We start from the raw sequence: 24,643 nt of genomic DNA, 5'->3' as shown, positions 1-24,643 counted from the left end.
CCCTTCCTCCAACACTCTCCCATGATCACTATCGTTTGATCGCAAACAACATATTATTTTCTCAAGTGTCATCACATGGCACATTTTTTGTGCCTTATGCACCTGATCGCCGTCCAGGTCGATGCCCGGTACTTTGACAGGCCCTATCCCAAGATGGAGGGTGATCAATGTGCTTTTCACCGGTCACATGGCGCAAATTTTTTGCATTAAGCACCTGATAGCAACCTGTCCCCAAGATGATGATCAGGTACTTAATGCACAGATATTTGTGCAATCATATTGCACCTGATCTTTGAATCAGATTTCGTATTTTTATCTCAAACCACTGGATCATAGGTAATTTTTATTTTTAAATTTCTTTAACTGTCAATGAGTTAAGATTTTTTTATTATTGAATAGGCTTTTGAATAAATAATCCATATATTTCACATATCAAAAAATATTATTAATTACTTTTATAAGCAAGCTTGGAGTCGACCCAAATATTTTTTAGTCAATTAAAATTTTTGAAAAATGGTGTTCTCATGTCCTATTTTTCAAATAAATAAATAAATGTGAACTCGACTAAAAACTCGTGTCAAGTCAAGTACGCGTGTCCTTGTGACATTGCTTCTCTTAAACAATGTACATGCTTGGATGAGTCATAACCTTATCGGATTGGCTTGTTAAGGGGTCCGACTCGTCAATCGGTTCAGACCATAAGCTCCGATTAGTAATATTGACTTGGGTCTGATTTGAATACAAATAAAACAAAATATAAAAATAATTAATATACAAGCTATAAAAGTAGCTCAAAAATATTTTTATTGTGTTAATGTCGCAATAAAAATGTGATATTTTACGATATCCAATATTTTGAAAATATTGCGTTCATTGGCGTTATATCAGCCATTATTGATATTCAAACCCGGACACGGACCTGGTCCGATTCTGCCTATGTCAGACGCAGTCGGATCTGGTACCAGCACTTCAAAGTTGGTCCCGGATGAGGTCCGACCCGTTTGACAGATGAGGGCTGGATCTGACAGTACTGACACGAGCCCGTGTCTTTCTGCTTCCCGCCCTTTCAACCGCCAACAGTCACACCGTATAAACAACGGTCGAGTCCGCGATATTAAATAGGCTCGATATGGTTCGGGTCGAGTTATAACTTGACCCACTACCGTACAGAAATCTGATTGGTACGGATCCACCACAAAGGTTAAAGACCGATCCACGTCCGTATCCAAACCGAAACCGTACCCCCAGTTTAAAAGAGTGGGTTGAGGAAACCAGGAAGCCCAACCGCCATCCCAATACCGTATACTTGAACCCTTACCATCTATTTGATTCGGATCTGGGGCCATCGAACCCGAATCGGGATCAGGTCAAAACAATTGGACGCACCCACTGATCCAGTTCCTCCCATCCCAAGAAAAAAAAGGAGATATTTAAAAAAAGAAAAACCCCAACCTAGAGAGTCTGTGGCATCTGATCTTCTTCTCTTCCTCCTTCATCTTCTTCGTTTCTGTGGGTCGGAACCAGCTCAAAACAATTCTTGCTCCATGCTGTGAGCCATTCCTCCAGAAACCCTAAATTTCTGTGGTTCTTTCTTTTGGGAGGGGAGTCTCGGCCATGGTCGACGATCTCGACCAGCACAAGCTCTGCGGCTTCCTCTATGCGGTGGTCTCCGTCGACCCCCAGGAGACCCTTCCCCACCCAGACATCGATTTATCCCTCACCCAACTCCTCCCCTTCGGCTCTCTCTGCTCCTTCTCCCCCTCCTCCCCCGTCCTAGTCGCCGAATCCAGCGTCGTCCTCACGCCCATTGCCGATGACGCCGGCGGTCCCCGCGACGACAATGGCGAAGTCGAGGGGAACCCCGGGAACGGCCTGAGGGGTAAAGCTCAGATTTCCGTGGGGAAGAGGAGGAGGATTAGGCTCGCGAGAGGGAGTACCAGCGTCTTGCACCAGCTTCACACGTTGGTCGCCCACAAATGCTTGCGGATCGACGGGAGGGTCGTTCGCGTCGCGGTTTCTTCCGGACGTGCGAGGGCGGTCGTCCTCGTGGACGTTTACTTGCCGATTGCGTTGTGGTCCGGATGGCAATTCCCCAAATCTGGAGCTGTGGCAGCCGCGCTCTTTTCTCATCTGAGGTTTTCCCATTTTTCCTTTTCTATGGAAATTTGTATTGTTTTATCCTTAATTTCGTACGAGTGGTTTTGGATTATTTGTTATTGGGTTAGTATAGTGCCAAAAGTGGAAATAAAAGGGTTTTGTTTCGCTTATAAGGGCAAACTGTGAATCCTTGTGAGCGATCGAACTTGTTATCCAAGGGTTGATTCCCACTAAATGGACCATGCCTGAAAAAATCTATGAGTTTAAGTTGAGTCAGAACATCGTGACATTCCAACTAGATTGTAGGTGCAATAGATTGTATTAAATATATAGCCTATATATAACAAAATATCCTTAAAAGCAATGCACTGTTTAAACACACAATTGCTTTTAAGGGTAAATTGAGTCTTTCGTTTTAGAAGGAAGCAAAAATTCAAACACAAATTTCAAAAAGTGGCGAGGTCTTCTTCTGTAATTTCAGCTTAAAAAGTATAAATGACTTTTTTTACCCTGTAAAGTAACTATATATTAAAAAAAATGCCATTATTTTTAAGGGTGTTTTGATCATTTCAGTTAGTTGAATACTGCTGAGTTAATACAACTGGACTAAAGTTAGTTAAACTATATATATATATATATATATATATATATATATATATATATATATATATATATATATATATATATATATATATATATATATATATATAGAGAGAGAGAGAGAGAGAGAGAGAGAGAGAGAGAGAGAGAGAGAGAGAGAGAGAGAGAGAGGCTGAACATATTAGGCTCTCTTTTCTGGTTCTGCCCCGTTAGGCCCCGTAGTTTGAAGTGTTTTATGATAGATCTGAACTGTTAGATGTGTCTAACGTGTTCGATTTAGTAGGAATCTATTCTTGGATAATGTTTTTTCAATGAAAACATGTATTTTTATGAGCAGGAAAAAATTGATGCCTTCATAGCCATTGATTTTGGATCACCGGAAAAACCTGTATACAGGTCCAGTTCCAGTTATCCAAAATCCGGTTCTCACTAAACAAAACCTATAGATCACATCTACAGTGTTAGATGTGAGAAAAAATACCAAAAACTATGCTTTTTGGAAGGGCCTAACAGGGCAAAACGAGAAATCTGGGTAGAACTAGATCATATATGGGAAATAAAAACCTACAAAATGAACATGGTGCTAAATGAAACATGCTATTGTATTTTCATTGTTTTTTTCGAAATTCTGACCCCATAGATGTATTCAGCATGATTGATTTACTAGAAATTGACACTTGGAAGTTGGATCATGCATTTTGGATGGTAAAAATAGTATTTAGAGCCTAAAAATTCTGTGAAAATTATAGGCCGTTGATTTTTTAAACCTTATAAAAACCTATCAATGCATTGGAATCAAATGATCCAAGAAGTGATTCCTATAACAACCAGCATATAGAATCATAGATCACATCTGGATGGTCAGAATTTCAAAAAAACACTGAAAATCCAATAGCATGTTTCATTTAGCAGTCTGCCCATTTTGTAGGTTTTTATTTTCATAAATAAATAAATATATATATATATATATATATATATATATATATATATGGGTTTATTTAACATTAGTTGCATTCAACTGATTGAAATGTCTGAAATACCCTTACATGCATTGGTATTTTTATAAATAATGATCACTTTTTGGGGTTAAAAAAGTAACTTTCACTTTTCAAATTCAAATTTGGAGAGTACATCTTTTTACTTCTTTAAAAAGGTGTTTGAGTTTTTGTTTGTCTCAAAATCAAAAGATTTATTTTGCCCAATAAGTAATCATGCATCTTAAAAAATGTCATTTTCTAAGGGCATTTTGGTCATTTCAATTAGTTGACTGCAACTAATGTTAATTCGGCTAGATTAATGCTAGATAAACCCTTTATATATATAATATATATAGAGAGAGAAGCCCGTAATAGTGGATGCACAAAGTATCCATTGTTATCAGACATTTTTTTGCCATTGATCGCGTGTGGATCTATGTAGTCAAAAGCACTAGGCAGTGCCAAGTCCGTGGACCCCTAAAAAGACTAGTCGAGGACTAGGCGAGACTAGTTGATACCCCAATTAAAATAAAATAAAGTATAAAAAATATACATAAAAACATGTTTAATTATTTTAATAATAACATGTTTTCATCACACAAGTACAAAAGTACACATGCTTTCACAAAATATATTAATATCACTGTCACCGATATCGGCAATATTTTGAAAATATCACGAGAAATACTGATATTTTAAGGTAGCCGATATTAAAGGGAGTATCTCATGATATTTTCAAAATATTGCTAGAAGACAAAATATCTTGATATTATCACGATATTTTTGGGAAAAACTCTTTTTTTGTTTTAAGTTTGCATTTCCTATTTTTTTTGTTTCTTTTATATTTTAAAACCTTTACAACATGTTTCTTTATATTTTTAGAAGAAAAATAATGCAAAACTTATTATTTCTTAGGTTTTTTGTTGTTATTTATATTTTTTTCAATTTTTTAAACTCCCGAGATTTTTTGAGATTTTTCAACTTTTGAAAATCTCTCTGAAAAATATCCTTGCTGAGATAATACCTTAAACAATATAGGTGACTATGATTAATATGCATAATACATAACCAGAATATATATATATATATATATATATATATATATATATATATATATATATATATATATATATATATATATATAAAACTGTACATAGACACGTGCACACACACACATATTCAATTATTCATAACATATTCAGTATAATCAACAAAATATGCTTCAGTCTTTCACAGAAGCACAATAACACATACATATATAAATAACATATTATAATCCATAATACCAAACATGCTTTCAGGCTTTTATAAAAAAATCATCAGAAACAAGGTAACACACATATATTTAAACCATAATCAATTAAAACTGTGTGTGCTTTCAACGTTTCACAGAAAAATCTCAAAAGCAAACACACACATACAATATATAAATATATACAATTACCTAAGCATTTTTTCATCATTTCACTTAACAAATCGCACACACACACACACATATAATTATATGTATAAAAAAATAACATAATATATATAATAATAATAAATGACTGAACTGCCCTCATGCCTTGGCGGGACAGCTTAGTTGTTGACTAAGCTCCCTAATCGGCACATTTGGTACCTTTTAAGGTAATCGCCTAGGAATTGCAAAGCCTATGCATTTTACTTATGCCTAGACCGACTAGGTGGACTAGTCAAGCCTAGTCGACACTTTTGAGTTTTGACTGCATTGGCGGTGGTCGCGACCGCTGGTAATGCCCACTTTTACTCCCGTCGCATTAGTTGTGGTCGTGACCTCCGCTAATGCACTGTTTTTGCGCAAATCGGACATGCAAGGTGGGTATATGTGCGTCTGATGCTTGTTCGACGGAGAGGCTATCCACTATTACGACCTCTCATATATATATATATCTATATATATAGATTACGACACATATACATATATATGATATATATATGTCTACGTGTCTATCTATATATATAAATATATATATATATATATATATATATATATATATATATATATATATTTATTTTGTAAAACCCCACAGGGGTATTTCTGTCATTTCACTATACACGCATATCATTGATATGCTTTTTCTTTTCTTTCTTTTTCCTTTTTTATTTTTTACTTTTTCCTTTTTAACATTTGAGAGGGGTCCACATAGAGTCGTTGGACCCCTCCAACGGTCATAAATATGACCGTTGGAGGGGCTCCAACGACTCTATGGGAGCCCCTCCTTGGGTCCCTTGCTGTGTATAAATAAGGGGCACAGTCCCATGTATTTCCTAAGCTTCTTGTGAAGCATTCTATGAAGTGAAGAATATTTTTTTACCTCTTTTTGTGCTTGACCACTTTTGTGGTTTATTTTGCCCCTTTGTGGCCTCTTGTGTATGTGCGTGCTTCCGTGCTTTCGCTTGAAGACTTTGCCCCTTTTCATTTGACACTTCATTACATGGTATCAAAGCCTTGGTTAAGAAGGCTTCATCGGATTCTACCTTGACAAGTAATACCTTTCCTCTCTCTTGTCTTATTAATTTGTTTCTCTATATGGCCAACAAAGATGCAAAAATCGATCTATCTTTCAAATTGGATGGGACCAATTACCGCATGTGGGCCGCCGCTATGGAGAATAATCTCAAAGGTAAAAAGCTTTGGGGTTATGTATGTGGAACCATTCCGGAACCACAATTGAAGTTAACTAAATTTGAAGGAAATGAGGAAAAAGCTTTGAATGAAGAAGAAAAAGAAAAAGCTATTCTTGATTATTCTTCTAAAATGGAAGATTGGGAAAGTGAACATGCTAAAATTTTAGCATGGTTCATGAATAATGTCGAGTTGAAGATTTGTGCAAACCTTGCAAAATTCAAAAAGGCTAATGAAGCATGTTTTTTTATGAAAGGCATGTACACCCAAAGAGACCTTGCTAGGCATTTTTTTCTACAAGAAAAGGTAAGAGCTACCAAGCAAGGTGATATGAGCATTAGGGACTACTATAGTGCCCTATCCTCTTTGTGGGATGAACTTGTCCTTCTCGAACCACAATGGGAAGGAAGTGCTATTGCTATGAGACAAGAGCAAATGGAAAAAGAGAGGTTTTTTCAATTTGTTCATGGGCTTCGTCCCGAATTTGAACAACTTAGAGGATCTCTACTTCATAGGGCCTCTACCCCTCTAAGTGATATTTTGGCCGATTTATGTCAAGAAGAAACCCGTTTGGCCTTGAAAAAAGATGTTGATGAAGTGCATGCCGTGTCTAGACCCGGCAACAATGTAAGAACATATAAACCACCACATTTTTGGAAGAATAATGGTGGTGGAGGAAGAAAAATTATTTGTCATAATTGTAATGAACCGGGCCATATTCGTCCCGATTGCCCTAGATTCAAGAAGAAGGTGGCTTCCGTGGGGGGAACTTCTCCAATCATCAATGAAGATTCAAAGAAGGATGGTGACATAAATGTAACGACCCCAATCCAGACCCTGTAAAAATGCGGAATATTTTTTTTTTCTAAGAGTTGCGGAAACTTTCCCAGGGATCTGGGGTCCTCACAGTTCCACTTTCCATTGGATAGCCCATCCACCACAAACGAAGTTGCAATTATCATCCATATCAACCAACTAAAACTCTTTTATTAATGAGTAAGAAAATTTCAAAGACAAGATTTTCTTCAACTGAAAGTAAAGTAACAATTGCAAAAATTAAAAGAACTAAAAGACAAAAGAAAGAGTCATTATGTCCTCTAATGAAGCTGACAAGCCCAAGTATAACTCATCCATCCCCAGATGCATGTCCAACTTCACTGTTCACCATATCCTGTGAAAAACCAACAAAGTAGGGTGTCAGAACCGAAATTCTGAGCACAACTACTTCTAAAGAAAACAGGTGAGAGAAAGAACATGGATAAGATTTCATGCAGTGATTTGAGTGAGTACAGATATAAAATTTGCAACATTTAAATATCCATAACTACCAATAATTGCATATATTCACCAGTCAAGAACAATAAACAATGTCATAGATCAATAACTAAATAATCAAACCTTTCAGCATGATTTCACAAAGTAAGTCATATGCTACCACCAAAAGATGTCATGATATCAAGAATGATTTAAACATGATCTAATGCATAACAGAAAAATGCATGATTTCTTCTGTTATCCTTTATTTAAGTTCCATCTTTCCATATGCATGCCCTATTAGATGCACACATCCTTAAGTTCCTCTTTTTAATTACCGTGGCCCGCGGATACACCAAACAGGTACAAACCCCGAGGTCAAGTAGGTTTTCAGGGTAGCTTAACACACAATTTGTATTTTATTACTGGGTTCCAACTTAGCCCTCGACCGATATCAGGAAACAACACCATCCATCGGAACATTAGACCTCCACATCTAATGTCAGGGACACAAGGGACACTCCACGCCCACAAGTGCCACTTCCTTGGTACCATAAACTCACAGTTGTGACTAACACACCACTTCCGGGTAAAGTGACGGGTTCTCCCTAAAACCGTGGCCAGGAGAAGAACCTCAATATCGGGTTCAGGGGTAACAACGCACACAAAGTTTTTGTATCCTCACAGTCTCCCCAAGACCGGATAACTAAGATTCTTATACTCTAGATGAGATATCCCAGAAGGTATATTACACTGTTCTTATTCATTATATTTTTATTTAAAGTTCATTTTTTTTTTAAGTTTGCAACACCATATGCAAAAGTAAAGTGAAAACCCCGCATCCTCCCTTGCAGGGACCCATTCGGGACTCCAGCCCGCATTAACCAGTAGAACCGTGTAGTAATGTGCCAAACCATCTTATGTGGTTCAAGTGATGCATTTAAAAAAATAACAGAAAACCAAACCCACGGCTCTCCAGGCCGGTGATGGTCCAATTAGGCCATCGGTGCATCACGTAATAAAACCAAATTAGTGTTTCATTTATAACACTAGGCCAAAATGCCAAAAACATATATATATTCATGCAAATATAACCCCAAACATATGCATGTCATAATTCATTCATAAACATTTTCAATATGTGTGTGTTACCTACATCGCATATGGGTATTAACCAATCCATGGTTTCTTTAAGTGTATGAGTGTACATGTGCAATTTCACATATAAATCAAGTGTACATGTTCAGGAAGAATTAGTAATAATTGAATCATGCTCACACTCATGAATACCATAATCATAACAGTCAAGTGAAAACATAAATCTCCACGACAAGTGTTTCCAAATGCACATCCATATATGCCGATATAACCGTGGACATAGAACAACAACATTCACAAGCACGATTTCCAAGATTCAGGCACAAGGATTCACATATTTATATCAAATGTACGTTGTCATTCCTTGGTTAATTTTATTATATCATGTGAACACCCATGCATGTAAATTCCAGCAATAAAGCACTAGTTTCATGATTGCTCATGCCCATGAAAACAACTAGACAACGATATCCCATCAAGCATATCAAATCATGTTTAAGCCTACGAGCATTTTCATTCACCTGTATGCAAAAAGCCAGGTCTAACATGATTAGCTAGTATTCTGGAAACTTAAAGTGCTAAGCTAAGCTTCCATATGAGCTACCCTAAACATGAACAAGGATTCCATCGACCTGTCATTTGTCCACAAGCATGAACAGTTAAGGATATGGCATTAACCATATTTTTCTTTGTAAAAATATAGTCCAGCACCATTCGGCTGGGCTTGGCAGGGTCCCACACAACCCATGATCTTATGCTATCCTTCCACTTACTACTTATAACAGTTACATATAGTTAATCAAGTTTGAAAAGAACACATACATGCCCCAAGTTTGGTTGCTAAAAGAAAAATTGCAAATCATCTGACACTATTTACCTAATATTGTCACCTGATGATGTAGCCATACTAACATTTTCAACCCACACACACACACACATACCTATATATATATATCTTAAAGAATGATACATGACATGCCATATGTCCTGATAAAACCAAACCATCCTCTTTCTGCTATTTATAATACAATAGCTAATAAAGGAAACGCAGAAGACACTCACTAGCATACAAGTAAATTTTTACTTAAACAATCATAGCTCAGTCACAGAATGAGTTCGGTCTTGTACTCAACCGAAAGAAACTCCTTGTATTCTTGAGCACTCAATGTTTTTAAGTTTTAACACTAAAATTTTTCAGTTTATAATTAAACTTAATCTATATTCACTACTGCTAATAACTATGTTGCAGTACTGTAGGTTTTAACATGTATGCCAACAACCAAAACAAGTCTCAAGTATATTCATATTGATTTCCACCAGCTTATCTAGGCATATCAAAAGTGATTATACAACGCAACTCAAGGTTGCGTTAAAGGACTAATGCATTCAGCCAGACTGTGACTTAATAATAGATGATTGGCGGGCTATGTTCTAGATCTAGACATGTACCACCGATCTGTCTTTAACACACCAACAAAAACATTTCATAAATAACTTCAAAATAAGCATGTGAGTTCCACTCATGCATATAGTCTCTGGATCAGACATCGAAACCATAAAGTTGCAGTTCATTATATATATACCCTCACGATTTCAGATAAGGTCTTACTGCTATTCTGGGTTTGGGATTTCACCCAGAACGATAACCCCAAACAGGATTTAACATGTATCATGCCTAAATTCCAAATCAAGAAAACCCAAATCGGCTGAATTAGGGTTTTCGTCAAACATCCTCAAATCCCTCCTTCGTGACAACCGAAACCCCAAATCAAAGATTTTGGGGTTTCCATTGTGGGATTTACCAAACTTTGCCCAAAAATTTGAAAACTGAGAACCCCACAATAGGAAGATCCGAAACCCCAAACCACATAGTTGGGGTTTTAGGTTTAGGGTTGATATAAACCCCAAATCCTACCCTTAAACCCCACATGGAATCGAACCCATGTTCGATTCCTCACCCCGATTCCAAGGAGCACCGTACCTCGAGAAGACTTTTCCGGCGATCGAAGGCTGGAGACGTGCAGGCACAGACGGCTGGTGTTGCTCCCCGCGGCTGCCGTGAAGAAGGGAGCTTGCTGGAAGACTTTGGCGGCTGTTGGTGGCTACTGGTGGCTGCGGGTTGCCGTAGCCTTTTTTCGGCGACCCCTTCTTTCTTCGGTGCGCGCACGCAAACAGGGAGAGAGAGACGGGGAGAGAGAGATTGAGTAGAGAGAGATGGGGCTGAGTGAAGAGGGCGAGAGCCCCTCTCCACTCCCCTCCTTTATCGGCCCCAGGCCTCCCCCTTCTTTGCCGAGATGGGCGCGGGGTTGTTACGCTCTGTGTAACCCCCCTGCCCCTGCGCCCCCCTTTCTGTTTGTGTTAGGTTTTATCGGGCAACCCTTATCGGGTTGCCCTTTTCATTTAACAGGGCAGAAAAATTATGGGGTGGGGCTTGGGTCCAAACCCGAGACCCGTAACCCGACCCAAGTAAAAAATGGATCCACAAGTGGATCCAAATGGATCCACTGTGGATCCTCGAATTAAATTAGATTTTTAAAATTTAAAATTTTTATTTATTCATTATTATCATTAAATCAAGGTTTCAAATGAATAAATCCTAATTACCCCCTTTATGGGTCCTAGATCCGTAATGTGGATCTAGGCCCAAATTGAAAAATTTGGACAATTTTATAATCAAAATTTTCGGGTTTTACAATAAAGGAGTCCATTGCTCATCTTACCGAAACTCTTCAACAATTTATAAAGATGAGCGCCTCTACATCATCATCCTCACCTTCCACTTCCGGTGCCGCCATCTCCTCTTTTCCAGGTATGTCCTTTTGGATTCTTGACTCGGGTGCCTCTTTCCATATGACTCCAAATGCATCACTTTTATCAAAACCAAGTCTCAATAAATTTAAATCATATGTATCCACCGCCGATGGAACATCTTTAAATGTTGAAGGTATTGGAAACCTTGAGAAAACTTATGACCAAAACAAAGAATTTTTTGTTCCCAAAATCCGAATTATTCCAAAACTTAATTTGAATCTTTTTTCCGTCTCTCAAATTACCGATTTTGAATGTAATGTCTCGTTTTCACCAACCCATTGCTATGTGCAGGATCTCCGGTCCGGGAAGCGGATTGGGCAAGGCCATAAAAGAGGGGACCTTTACTATATGAATTTTTTGTCTTTGCCATCCAAATCATTTTGTAATCACGTTCAATCCAAAGATATTGAGACTTGGCATAAGAGACTTGGACACCCTAGTATTTCCAAGTTGTACCTTTTTCCGTTTTTGGAAAAATTTTGTAATACAAATACATTTACATGCAATGATTGTATTCTTGGGAAAATTCACTCTCTTCCATATTCTCATAGCAATTTTGTGTCAAAAAGGCCTTTTGAACTTGTGCATTCCGATGTATGGGGACCGGCACCCGTTATGTCCAAAGGGGGCTTCTCTTACTATGTTTCTTTTATTGATGATTTTACTAGATACACATGGGTTTACATTATCAAGAATAAATCCAATGTCTTCATTAATTTTAAAGAGTTTCACGCTCTTGTTCAAAATCAATTCCAACACAATATAGCCATTTTTAGGTCCGACTCAGGAGGAGAGTACATGTCTAAAGATTTTCAAAATTATTTTAAAACAAATGGAATTTTGCACCAACGATCTTGTCCCAAAACTCCGCAACAAAATGGTCTTGCGGAAAGGAAACATAGACATTTAATCGAAACCACAAGAACTCTTCTTGTGTCTAAAAATGTTCTTAAAAACTTTTGGGCCGAAGCTCTTCTTACCGCAACATATCTTGTGAATCGTATGCCCTCCTCTTCTTTAAAAAATGTTTCGCCCTTTGAAAAACTTTTTAAAATTACTTCTGATTTTAATAGACTAAGAATCTTTGGATGCAAATGCTTTGTACTTAGTCTAGGACAAGATAAGTTGTCATCTAAAGCTATTGAATGTGTGTTCATTGGCTATGGTGAGAATAAAAAAGGCTATAGATGCTATGATATTCGAAACAATAAATTATATGTGTCGAGAAATGTAAACTTTATTGAAGATCAAAATGGTTTCGATATCCACACATCTAAGGAAGACATCGATTATTCTTTTCTATTCGACTTAGCTCCTAGGACTGAGTCTCCTGAGGCAATCACTTGTGATACTAGTTGTGATGGAATTTTACATTATAATATACCACAACATGAGAATACTTCCCAAAATGAAAACCTTAATGATATAAATGTATATACCCGACGGATAGGATATGAACATCAACCTGCCATTGACAGATACTCTCAAGACTTCTCTTTAGAAGAATCTATTGATAACAATCCACCTAGGAGATCTTCTCGTACTAGTAGGCCACCACAAAAATTTGTGTCTTATGAATCTTTTTCGCCGAATTATAGGGCCTGTCTCATGTTAATACATTCGTATAATGAACCTACCTCATTCAAGGAAGCTAAAGATCACCCACATTGGATTGAAGCTATGAAAATCGAATTAGAGGCTCTTAACAAGGCCCAAACCTGGAGCATTATTCCTCAACCTTTAGAAAAAAAAGCAATTGGGTGTAGATGGGTATATAAGGTCAAAACCAAATGTGATGGGTCTCTTGAAAGATACAAAGCTCGTTTGGTTGCAAAAGGCTACGTCCAAGAATATGGGATTGATTATGAAGAAACATTTGCTCCTGTAGCCAGAATGACTAGTGTACGAACCCTAATTGCTTTAGCATCCATAAAACAATGGCCAATATATCAACTTGATGTTAAAAATGCGTTTTTAAATGGAACTCTGTGTGAAGAAGTCCTTATGGACCCTCCGCCGAGTCTTGAAATTGGGAAAGGTAATATTCTAAAATTAAACAAAGCTCTTTATGGTTTAAAACAAGTACCAAAAGCTTGGTGTGATCTTTTTAGCAAAGTAGTTCTTGATAATGGTTTCTCCTCATGTTCTTTGTTTGTTAAATCTTCTAATGAATACATAACAATTTTGTTATTATATGTTGATGACATGATTATCACACGTAATGATAAAAAAGGTATTGATCTTATTAAAAATATTCTTAAGAAAAATTTTGATATGTCTGATCTGGGTTTTCTAAGGTATTTCTTAGGAATTGAAGTTGCATACTCCCCCAAGGGGTATGTCCTATCTCAAATGAAGCTTGCCTCTGACATTATTGCTAAGTCTGGGTTGACAGATGACAAAAGGGTGGAGACTCCAGAAGTAATCAATGCCAAGATGAGAGCCAATGATGACACTCCTTTAGCAGACCCCACGCCTTATCGTCAATTAATTGGATCCTTAACATATTTATCTATCACCAGGCCTGACATTTCACATGCAGTTCATAGTGCAAGCCAATTTCAGACTGCTCCTACCACTATTCACATGGCAGCAGTAATGAGGATTATCAGATACTTAAAAAATTCCATAACTAAGGGAGTATTCTTCTCCTCTTACTTTACTTGCGTATACTGACTCTGATTGGGGGGGCAACTCCGATGATCGTATTTCTACCACAAGTTATTGTGTGTTTCTTGGGGAGTCGCTTATCTCCTGGAGGTGTAAGAAGCAACGTAAAGTTTCTCTCTCGTCTACCGAAGCAGAATATTGTGCGATGGCCACTACCACAACTGAGATTATATGGTTAAGAAGCTTACTTAAAGATATGGGTGTCTTATTCTCAACTCCTTCAAAGCTGTGTTGTGACAACAAGAGCTCCATCTATATTGCTAGCAATCACACTTTTCATGAACGAACGAAGCATACTGAGATGGACTGTCATTATGTTCGAGATGAGTTCCTACGCGGCACCATTCAACTCCCATATGTTCCTACCGAATATCAGTTGGCGGACTTCTTCACCAAAGCTTTGCCTTCGCCTCGCTTCTACTTCCTCCTTAGCAAACTCTCGGTGATTTCACCGTGTGTTTGAGGGGGGGTGTTAAAATATGATGTATATTTATATATATATATATATCTATATATATAGATTACGACACATATACATATATATGATATATATATGTCTACGTGTCTATCTATATATATAAATATATATATATATTTATTTTGTAAAACCCCACAGGGGTATTTCTATCATTTCATCTGTACACACATATCATTGATATGCTTTTTCTTTTCTTTCTTTTTCCTTTATTCTTTTTCCTTTTTTATTTTTTACTTTTTCCTTTTTAACATTTGAGAGGGGTCCACATAGAGTCGTTGGACCCCTCCAATGGTCATAAATATGACCGTTGGAGGGGCTCCAACGACTCTATGGGAGCCCCTCCTTGGGTCCCTTGCTGTGTATAAATAAGGGGCACAGCCCCATGTATTTCCTAAGCTTCTTGTGAAGCATTCTATGAAGTGAAGAATATTTTTTTACCTCTTTTTGTGCTTGACCACTTTTGTGGTTTATTTTGCCCCTTTGTGGCCTCTTGTGTATGTGCGTGCTTCCGTGCTTTCGCTTGAAGACTTTGCCCCTTTTCATTTGGCACTTCATTACAACAGCATCCTTTCTTTGTTGAGAGAAGTAGACCTCTGGAAAAGAGGGTATTTCCCTTCTCTGTTGAGAGAAGTAGACCTCTGGGAAAGAGGGTGTTTTCCTTCTCTGTTGAGAGAAGTAGACCTCTGAGGAAGAGGGTGTTGTACTATTTATCTGGTAACTCGGATTTTATAGTGAAAGGCTCAAGTGTTTAACTTGAGGACTGGACGTAGGTCAGTAACTCGACATTGGTCAGTGACACCCTTCTCTCTCTCTCTCTCCCTCCCTCTTTCTTTATCTCTTTTTTCCATCTCTCGCTCTTGTCCATTCCTCTCTTCTCTCTCAAAATCTGGTTTTGAGAGAGAGGGGTTGATGGGGTTTTATAACACATAGGGACTCCCCATAGTGGGGACGTCCTAGTGTTTTAAAATTAGAAGAGTTCTATTTAAATAAGAACTCTTCTAATTCCCCACCTATTCATATATATATATATATTAAAATATATCTTTTTTTTTAAATAATATAGTTTACCCTATTCATACTTGGGTTATGGATCTTGGCAATGGGTCCAAGATCCATATCACTAATAGGTTATGGATCTTGGCATCGGTCCAAGATCCATACCATGAGTGGATCATGCATCAAATTCAGGATCCATACCATAAATGGATCTTGAATCTTGGCAATGGATCCAACATCCATATCATAAATGGATCATGGATCTTGGCAATGGATCCAAGATCCCTATCAAGATCCACTAACGCCAGCATAGTATATCGATTTTCATATAAAAATTACGTTCTTTTAATAAAATCTATATTTATTAAAATTTTAAATTTAAGAAAAATTTGCGATATATTACGTCCTTACCTCAAAAGAATTTTGTCCACGAAATTATAACTTACCGAATAAGTGTGGGTAATACTCCTCCATATCGGTCTCAGGCTCCCAGGTGCACTCGTCCAGTCCGTGATTTTGCCAACACACTTTCACGAACGGAATCGTCCTACTCTGAAGTATCTGCTCTTGGCGATCCACAATCTCCACCGATCTCTTCTCCGCCATCAAATCTGGTTGTACTTCAACTGCCTCATACTGAATAACATGTGAGGGGTCTGATCACTGTTGTGAAAAGCGTTGAGGCGTAGCGAGGTGCTCCACCAAAATCTGAGGCGAGGCGTAAGCCTCATTTTTTTTTAAATCATAAATTTTACATTAAAATATAATATATAAGAGTATTCTTATTATTTTGACTATGTTGAACACATCCATGGAATCATATTTGGCCAACACGACCTTCGCCGTATGAGCTTCAACTAAGGGGTTTGGAACCAACAAAGGATAGCAAACATTTTCCCTCATGTATATATTTCATTTGTGCCTGGACTTGGACATGGACCCAATTAACTTATATCTGGTTGGACCTTGGATCCATTATAAACCAGACCCGCTTAACTGGATAGTCTAATAAGGGGAGCAGATCGGGTCATGCTGAATGGAGAGCCCCTAAGCAATGTGTGTCTGCCCCTAAGCTCGCAGTGGTAGTGAATGGAGAGCCACTCATTTTATACTTACGAGCAGAAATGGATACGATATGCATTAATACCAAAGGACGGTGGATGGATGGGATTGCCTTTCTCACTTTCCATATGCAATCAAAGACAGGTCTGGGTGAATATATTAGTACTCGCCAAACTGTACATACACACTCAATTTGGGAAGCAGATCAGGTCATGCCGACATCGTGGCCATTCGATTTGCATTTTAAAAAGCTCAAAAGTCAACAAAACCACGTGGTATTCATCCAAAATGCAAACAGACGGTCCGCATGAGCAAAAGCACTCATGTTCAGTAGGACCTGATCTGTCCCCCTTTCCTGTGGACCGCAAACTAGCCGATCTCCATTCCCGACTCTTCCTCTTCATGAGAGTCTCTCTCTTTCACTCCTCTCTATGTTTACCCCCCACGCTCCCTCTCAGATCTTTCTCTCTCTCCCTCTCTCTGCTCTGCCTACTCCACTACCACCACCAAGAGCGTCGTCGCCGCCGCCCACTGCGTAGGTGAGTCCCCTGTTGAGAAACTATGTTTTGATGATACATAACATGATATGCTGTCATACATGCTTTAATATGATATGATGATATGCCTTCATGAAAATGTTATATTATGACTGAATATGATTTGTCATGCATTTAACGAGTATTTGATGCAAGGTTACTTCACCTATGAGGAATGGAGACTGTTAAATTGTATCTCTCTTATATATATTTACATATATATATATAAAGAGAGATACATATACATATATACATGATGTATATATGTATATGTTGAAAGAATGAAACCCTAATCTACAGTGAGAGAAGAGAAGAGAGGGAGAGAGAAATTCCAGATGAAAGGAGGGTTCAGTCCATCGTGACTGCCCTCTCATTCTATTTAACATAAAGTGTAAACATTAGGGTACGAAAATACCCTTTTACAAAATAATAATTTACAATACATGAACTGGATCTGGACCCGATCCATTATACAAATGGATCGGGTCAGACATACAATGAAGATAATAATGTCTTCTTTTCAGCCTCCCTCAAGTTGTGCATGGTGTTGGACCATGAACAACTTGTTCTTCAGAAACCAAAATCTATCCTTTGTTAACCCTTTAGTGAGGATATCAGCAACTTGTTCTTTTGTTGACACATACATGGGCTCAATCTCTTTGTCTTCAACCTTTTTCCTAATAAAATGTTGATCTATTTCAATGTGCTTTGCTCGACTATGGTGAATGGGATTGAATGACATGTTGATGGCACTTTGATTGTCACACAGCAACAGTGATCGAGCAATCGGCTCTCTCATTTCAGTCAGAAGATGTCTTATCCATGTACCCTCGGCCGTGGAAGTGGCCATCGATCTGTATTCGGCCTCAGTGCTCGATCTAGCAACCGCCTTTTGTTTTCTACTGCTCCAGGATACCAAGTTTCTCTTTAATTTGCATACATATTTTTTGGCGTCTCGTTCTGCATACCCAATGGGTCGTTCCATGTAGACCTCTTCTTTTAAATCCCCGTGCAGAAAAGCATTTTTTACATCCAGCTGACTCAATGTCCATCCATGTTTAATGGCTAGACTCAACACAATACGAATAGTCCCCATCTTAACAACAGGACTAAAAGTTTCATCAAAGTCTTGGCCTTCCTCTTGTGTGAATCCCTTGGCTACAAGTCGAGCCTTGTACCTTTCGATGCTCCCATCTGGTTTATATTTTATCTTGTACACCCATTTTGACCCAACGACATTTCTGTTCAGTGGTCTAGGCACAATCTCCCATGTACCACATTCATGTAAGGCCTCCATTTCTTCATTCATTGCTTCTACCCATCTTCTAGAGCTCGCAGCTTGATAGAACATAAGAGGCTCATCCTCTTTACTTATGGATGTCAAGAATAACTGAAAATCCATTGAAATTTTTTTATAACTTACCCACCTGTCAAGCGGATGTCGAATCCGTGAAGATCTTCTGATATCTCCAGATGGATCCGTGTTCGTACAAGGAATGAATGAGGGCTCTTTCTCTCGCCGAGTGTACACAATTCCCTTATACCTTGTTGGCTCCAAGTCATATGTGACAGTTTCCTTCGTTTGAGTCTCATTGGCTGAATCCTCATGTGGCTCATTTTGACTGCAATTTTCTGGACAGTCTACTGTACCGTTGGAGAAGAGTTCTGAATTTAACCATGGGTAGTATACCTCAATGCTGGAGCTTGAGTTATCAGTATCTACCATAGTTGAATTAGTATCCTGATCGACAAAGTTCATTTCATCAAAAATAACATTCCTTGATATTTTGACACGCTTACTCAGGGGATCATAGCACCTGTATCCTTTGTAATCTTCTGCATATCCTATAAACCTGCATTTCAAAGCCTTATCTTGGAACTTGTGCCTAAGAGAGCTATCAATGTGCACATAACAAACAGACCCAAACACACGTAATTCATGATAATCAGGTTGCATGCCAAAAAGCGAGAAGTATGGTGACTTATTCTCTAAGATATTCATGGGCAAGCGATTTATCACATGAACTGTGGAGTGGAAAGCCTCAGTCCATAATGATAATGAGAGATTGCTCCCGTGCATCATGCTCATCACAGTCTCAACAATATGTCGATGCTTCCTCTCAGCAATCCCATTTTGTTGAGGTGTATGAGGGCAAGACACTCTTCTCTTTATCCTATTATGTTGAAGAAAATTAACAAAATCACTCGAGGAGAATTCACCTCCTCCATCACACTGGAAATTAAGAATGTTGATAGAGAAATGATTTTGAACAAAAGAGTGAAATTTCTGGAACAATCCAAAAACTTCTGATTTGTGCTTCATAAAGAATATCCAAGTGTAACGTGAGTAACTATCAATGAAAATAAGATAGTATTTACTGCCAGAAAAAGAAGTAATTGGAGCAGGACCCCAGACATCTGAACAAATGACCTCAAATGGCCTTGAAGCTCTTTTATTAATGGAAGCAAAAGGTAAAACATGACTCTTACATAGATGACAGCTAAAACATTTTGTATCAACGACTTCTGAACTCAGACTGGACTTAGGAATAAGATTATTCATGACAAGTTTTTCAATGAAATGACGACCACAATGGTCAAGACGACTATGCCAAAGTCTTGGCTTATTACTTTCAGAAACATTAAATATAAAATCAGAATCAAAGACTTGATGTTGGTGAGGCTTCAAGGATGAATAGTTGGAATGAATGAAGGAAGGATCTTCTTGGAAGATGTACATGTTGCCTCATCGTTGTCCTTCAACGAATATCTTCCTCGTGCGAAGATCCTTGACATAAACAGAAGAGGGAGTAAATTCGACTGAAGCATTAGCATCATCAACAAGTTTTGAGACAGAAACAATGTTCTTTTGAATATTAGGAGCATGGATGACACTTGGAAGTTTAAGAGAGGATTTTGACATGTGTATAATGGCCTTTCCAGTGTGTGAGATGGCATGATGGGATCCATCTCCTGTGACTATGCTATTCTTTCCAACATAAGGTGTAAGAGTCAAGAGCTTACCTACATCACCTGTAACATGAGTAGCTGCTCCGGAGTCGACATACCAAATTCCTTTGTCATTTTGCTTCATATTTAATTATGCCAAAGCTGCCAACAGTAACTTTTTTACTTCTTCATCCCTTTTAGCCTCTGCTTGTGGAGCTTTCCCTTTGTTTTGGGGATTAAACCAACAATTCGCTTTAATGTGCCCTTTCTTGTTGCATAGGAAACAGGTGGGAATGGGTCGTTGTCCTTGGACATTAGGTGTTGAAAGAATGCCACGACCTCCATAGTTATTTCTCCCTTGGCCTCCTTTTCCTCGAAAGGAACTTCCTCTACCTCGACCATAACTCATTCCCATAGCCAGCACATCTTGTGTCCCAAAATTCCCATGGGAGGTTTCAGAAGAACCTTTCAGATTCATCTCATATTGCAATAATTTTGCACGAAGATCTTCAAACTTTGGAAGTTCTGGTAGACATAGTAAGGTTGTCGTCATAACATGATAGTCTGGCCCCAATCCACTCAAGGTTTGTTGTACTTTATCTTTTTCACTGACAAGACACCCAACAACCGCCAACTGATCTGTGATGCCTTTCATTTTATTCAGGTATTCCATAATAGACATGGAATCTTTCTTCAGCATTTGAAATTCTCGCTTAAGAAACATGATTCTTGCCTCAGAAATTTGTGAATATGTTTGAACTAACATATCCCACAGTTCCTTTGCCGAACAATCATCAGGAAGAGCAATAAGGACCTCCTGTGAAAGAGTTGAAGTGATGTATGCCACTAGCGATTGATCTCTCTTCATCCAAACAACATATTCTGGATTCTTGTGAAGAACAACAGATTGTTCTCCTTTATCGTCCGCCTTTTCTTGCGAAAGAAATTCTGGAGGCGATGAGACTGATCCATCCAAGTGACCAGAGAGGTCCTGACTCTTTATAAATGGAATAATCTGTCTTTTCCAGGTTAATAAATTGCAGTTATTCAATTTTTCAGAAACTTGTTGACCAAGAAAACTTGAGGACAGGCATGATTGCCCGTGAGTGAATTCCATTTGATGAATATGATTGAACTGACACTTAGGTAAAACAAAGAACTCGGCTAACTTCTTCAGATTAGGAAAGACAGATGGCTGCTAGCAGACACTTCTCTTTAGATTCAACAAAAGATGCAAAGTAGAAGAAAGAAAATTACAGTTTGACAGGGATTAGCAGGTAGCAGGAAATCACATATTCAATGCAGGGAAAATCAGTAAGAAAAACAACAGGAGGAAATCACAGATATTCGCTGAACAAGAGAGGTAGATTGGCAATGATTGATTAGCAGAAATTAACTGTAGGAAAAAAAAAACAGCAAGAGAACAGTAGAAATTAACCACGGATAGAGAGATGATTGAATTTTCACAAAGGGGGAACCTGATTTTATTAGACACAGATTTTGTTGACAGAAACACACAGATGCAGGTTCCAGAATTACGTTGGGTATTCACGCTGATTCACGCTGATTGGTGACAAAGGCTGGTATTCACGCTGGGTATTCACACCCAGATTCACGCAGATAGCTATGCAGATCCACGCTGATGCAAATCCATGCTGAAACAGATCCACGCTGATGCAGAGGAGAGACAGATAACTGATGCAACTTCCAGAATCACGCTGATTCACGACTAGACGTTCTCCACTGGGTATTCACGCTGGGTATTCACACCCAGATTCACGCAGATGCACGCTGTGCTTTCTTCCCGCAGATTCACGCAGATCCACGCCTTGCTTTCTTCACGCAGATTCACGCCCTGCTCATGATACCATGAAAGAATGAAACCCTAATCTACAGTGAGAGAAGAGAAGAGAGGGAGAGAGAAATTCCAGATGAAAGGAGGGTTCAGTCCATCGTGACTGCCCTCTCATTTTATTTAACATAAAGTGTAAACATTAGGGTACGAAAATACCCTTTTACAAAATGATAATTTACAATACATGAACTGGATCGGGACCCGATCCATTATACAAATGGATCGGGTCAGACATACAATGAAGATAATAATGTCTTTATATATATATATGTAAATATATATGTTTCTCTCTCTTCTTGTAAAACCCGCAAGGGTATTATAGTCATTTCCCTTCTTTTGCGCATATTCATAATTATGAATATGCTGTAATGTTTTTGTACTTTTACTTTTTCTTCTTTTCTTTTTTCTTTTCATTTTATTTTTCTTTTTCTTGTTTGATTGACTCAAGTCAACTTGGAGGGGGCTCAACACTTAGCTGTTGGGCCTCTCCAACAGTTAGAATTCTAACCGTTGGAGGGGTCCAACAGCTAGTGGAGCCCCTCCAAGGCTCCTTGCTTGCTTATAAATAGGGGAGTTCCCCCTTTGTAAAAACCACTTCTTGGAGCTTTTGTTCTCCATTCTTCTCAATAAAATTCTTTATATTTTGTATGCCTTTGTGGATTTGAGTTTCTTTATTGTACCTTCGTGTACATTTGTTCTAAGTGTTCTTGTGCATTTGTGCACATTGGTGGTGTTGTGTCACACACTTTATCTCCTTTTTGAGATATTTTCACATGGTATCAGAGCTAGGCTTAAAGGAAAAGAAGATCGTGCATTTTTCTCTCTTCGTTGGAGTACCTCGTAAAGCGTGCCATTAAGTTGTGGTGGTTGGAGTGAAGACTCGGTCCTTCATTCTATATTTTAGAAGCTTTCTACATCAAGAAGGAACTCATTTCGCATTGTGGTACGCATTTATTTCTCTTTGTATCCTCTCTAATGGGCGAAAAGTATTCACACTTCTCTCTTGGCTTCAAATTAAATGGAACGAACTATCATGTATGGGCTGGGAATATGGAGGCCCATATAAAAGGAAAGGGTCTTTGGGGATATGTTCAAGGAACTATTCCCGAACCCGAACCTAAATTTACTATCCTTGAGAGAGGGGAGATCAAGGTTCTTGAGGGAGAAGAAAGAGAAAAGGCTTTTGAAGATTACAATAAGAAGCATGGAGAGTGGGAAATGAAAAATTACAAAATACTCTCATGGTTCTTCTCTTCGGTTGAGACCAAAATTAATGCCAACATTCTAAAGTTCAAAAAGGCATATCAAGTATGAGAATATCTTGAAAGAATGTATACTTCAAGAGATTTGTCCCACAAATACTATCTCCAAAAGAAGGCTTTAACTCTTCAACAAGGAGAAATGTCCGTTAGAGAGTATTTTGCCGAGTTATCCACTATTTGGGATGAACTTGCTCTCCAAGAACCTAAATGGAGTGGTGAGGCTATTGAATTGAGGGCCAAACAATTAGAAGATGATCATTTCTTTAACTTTTTAAATGGGCTTAGACCCGAGTTTGAACAAACTAGATCCTCTCTCTTATCTTCTTTTTCTTCTCCTCCATTAGAAGATGTGCTTACCAAATTAAGTGGAGAAGAAACTAGATTGGGAATGAATAAAACCAATCTAAGTGTGTTGGCCGTTCCCCCTAAAGATGAGGATGAGGGTGCTTATGTCGTCTCAAGACCGGGGAATAATGTTAAAACCTATAAACCCTTTCATTTTAACAAAAATCAAGGAGGAAGAGAAAATGGTGGGCATTATGGAAGAAGAGATTATAGTAAGATCATATGCCATTTTTGCAAAGAACCGGGTCACGTTAAACCGGTATGCCCTAAATGGAAGAAGATGGTGGCTATGTCTACTACTTTCCAATCAACCAAGGAGGAAGGTCCATCAACTTCCAACCATGCTACTTTGTCTCTCAATCAAATCATGGAAGCTCTTCAACCACTCCTCAAGGGATCCGTTTCCGGAGCCGCCATGACCACCTTCTCTCCTCCCGGTAAGTTTCTTTGGCTCTTAGACTCGGGTGCATCCTTTCATATGACTCCAAATGTTTTTGCACTTTCTAAATACTCAAAAAATTTGTCACCCTCTTTTGTCTCTACCGCGGATGGGGCTTCTCTTGAAATAAAAGGAATTGGTGATTTTGAAAGACAAGGTTTTTCTATTCCTAAAGTTAGATTTATACCAAAACTAAATTTAAATTTGCTTTCTGTCTCTCAACTATCGGATCATGGGTGTGATATCAAATTCTCATCAAATAAATGTTGGATGCAGGATCGCCGGTTCGGGAAGTTGATTGGGGGAAGGCTCTAGGAAGGGAGATCTTTATCTTATGGAATTTCTTCAAATTCCAAAACCCTCTTTTTGTAATATTGCCCAACATAAAGATATAAATGTTTGGCATAAACGCCTTGGGCATCCAAATATTGTCAAGCTTTCTTATTTACATTTTGCTAAAACTTTATGTAAAGACAATTTCAATTGTAATGATTGTATTCTTGGTAAAATGAGAAGCTTACCTTTTGGATAAAGAACTATGTTTTCAACTAAGCCTTTTGAAATTGTGCA

The 24,643-nt window shown here is 38.2% G+C and overlaps 1 protein-coding gene across 1 annotated transcript in view; it reads left to right on the top strand.

The window, feature by feature from the left end:
- The first annotated feature begins 1,457 nt into the window (after nt 1-1,457).
- The window catches only part of LOC149836704 (F-box protein At3g54460-like), a 62,361-nt gene continuing 39,175 nt past the window's right edge, over nt 1,458-24,643 (top strand). Inside the window, exon 1 of the mRNA XM_090005532.1 lies at nt 1,458-2,135. Coding sequence (XP_089861658.1) covers nt 1,615-2,135 — 521 coding nt within the window. The 5' untranslated portion in view covers nt 1,458-1,614. The remainder of the gene's footprint in view (nt 2,136-24,643) is intronic.

This window comes from Nuphar pumila, chromosome 5 (genome assembly GCF_984573655.1).
Source record: "Nuphar pumila chromosome 5, dmNupPumi1.hap1.1, whole genome shotgun sequence".
In the NCBI taxonomy this organism is placed as follows: domain Eukaryota; kingdom Viridiplantae; phylum Streptophyta; class Magnoliopsida; order Nymphaeales; family Nymphaeaceae; genus Nuphar; species Nuphar pumila.
Note: the sequence above shows the minus strand (reverse complement) of the source record. Positions and strands in the feature narration are given on the sequence as shown.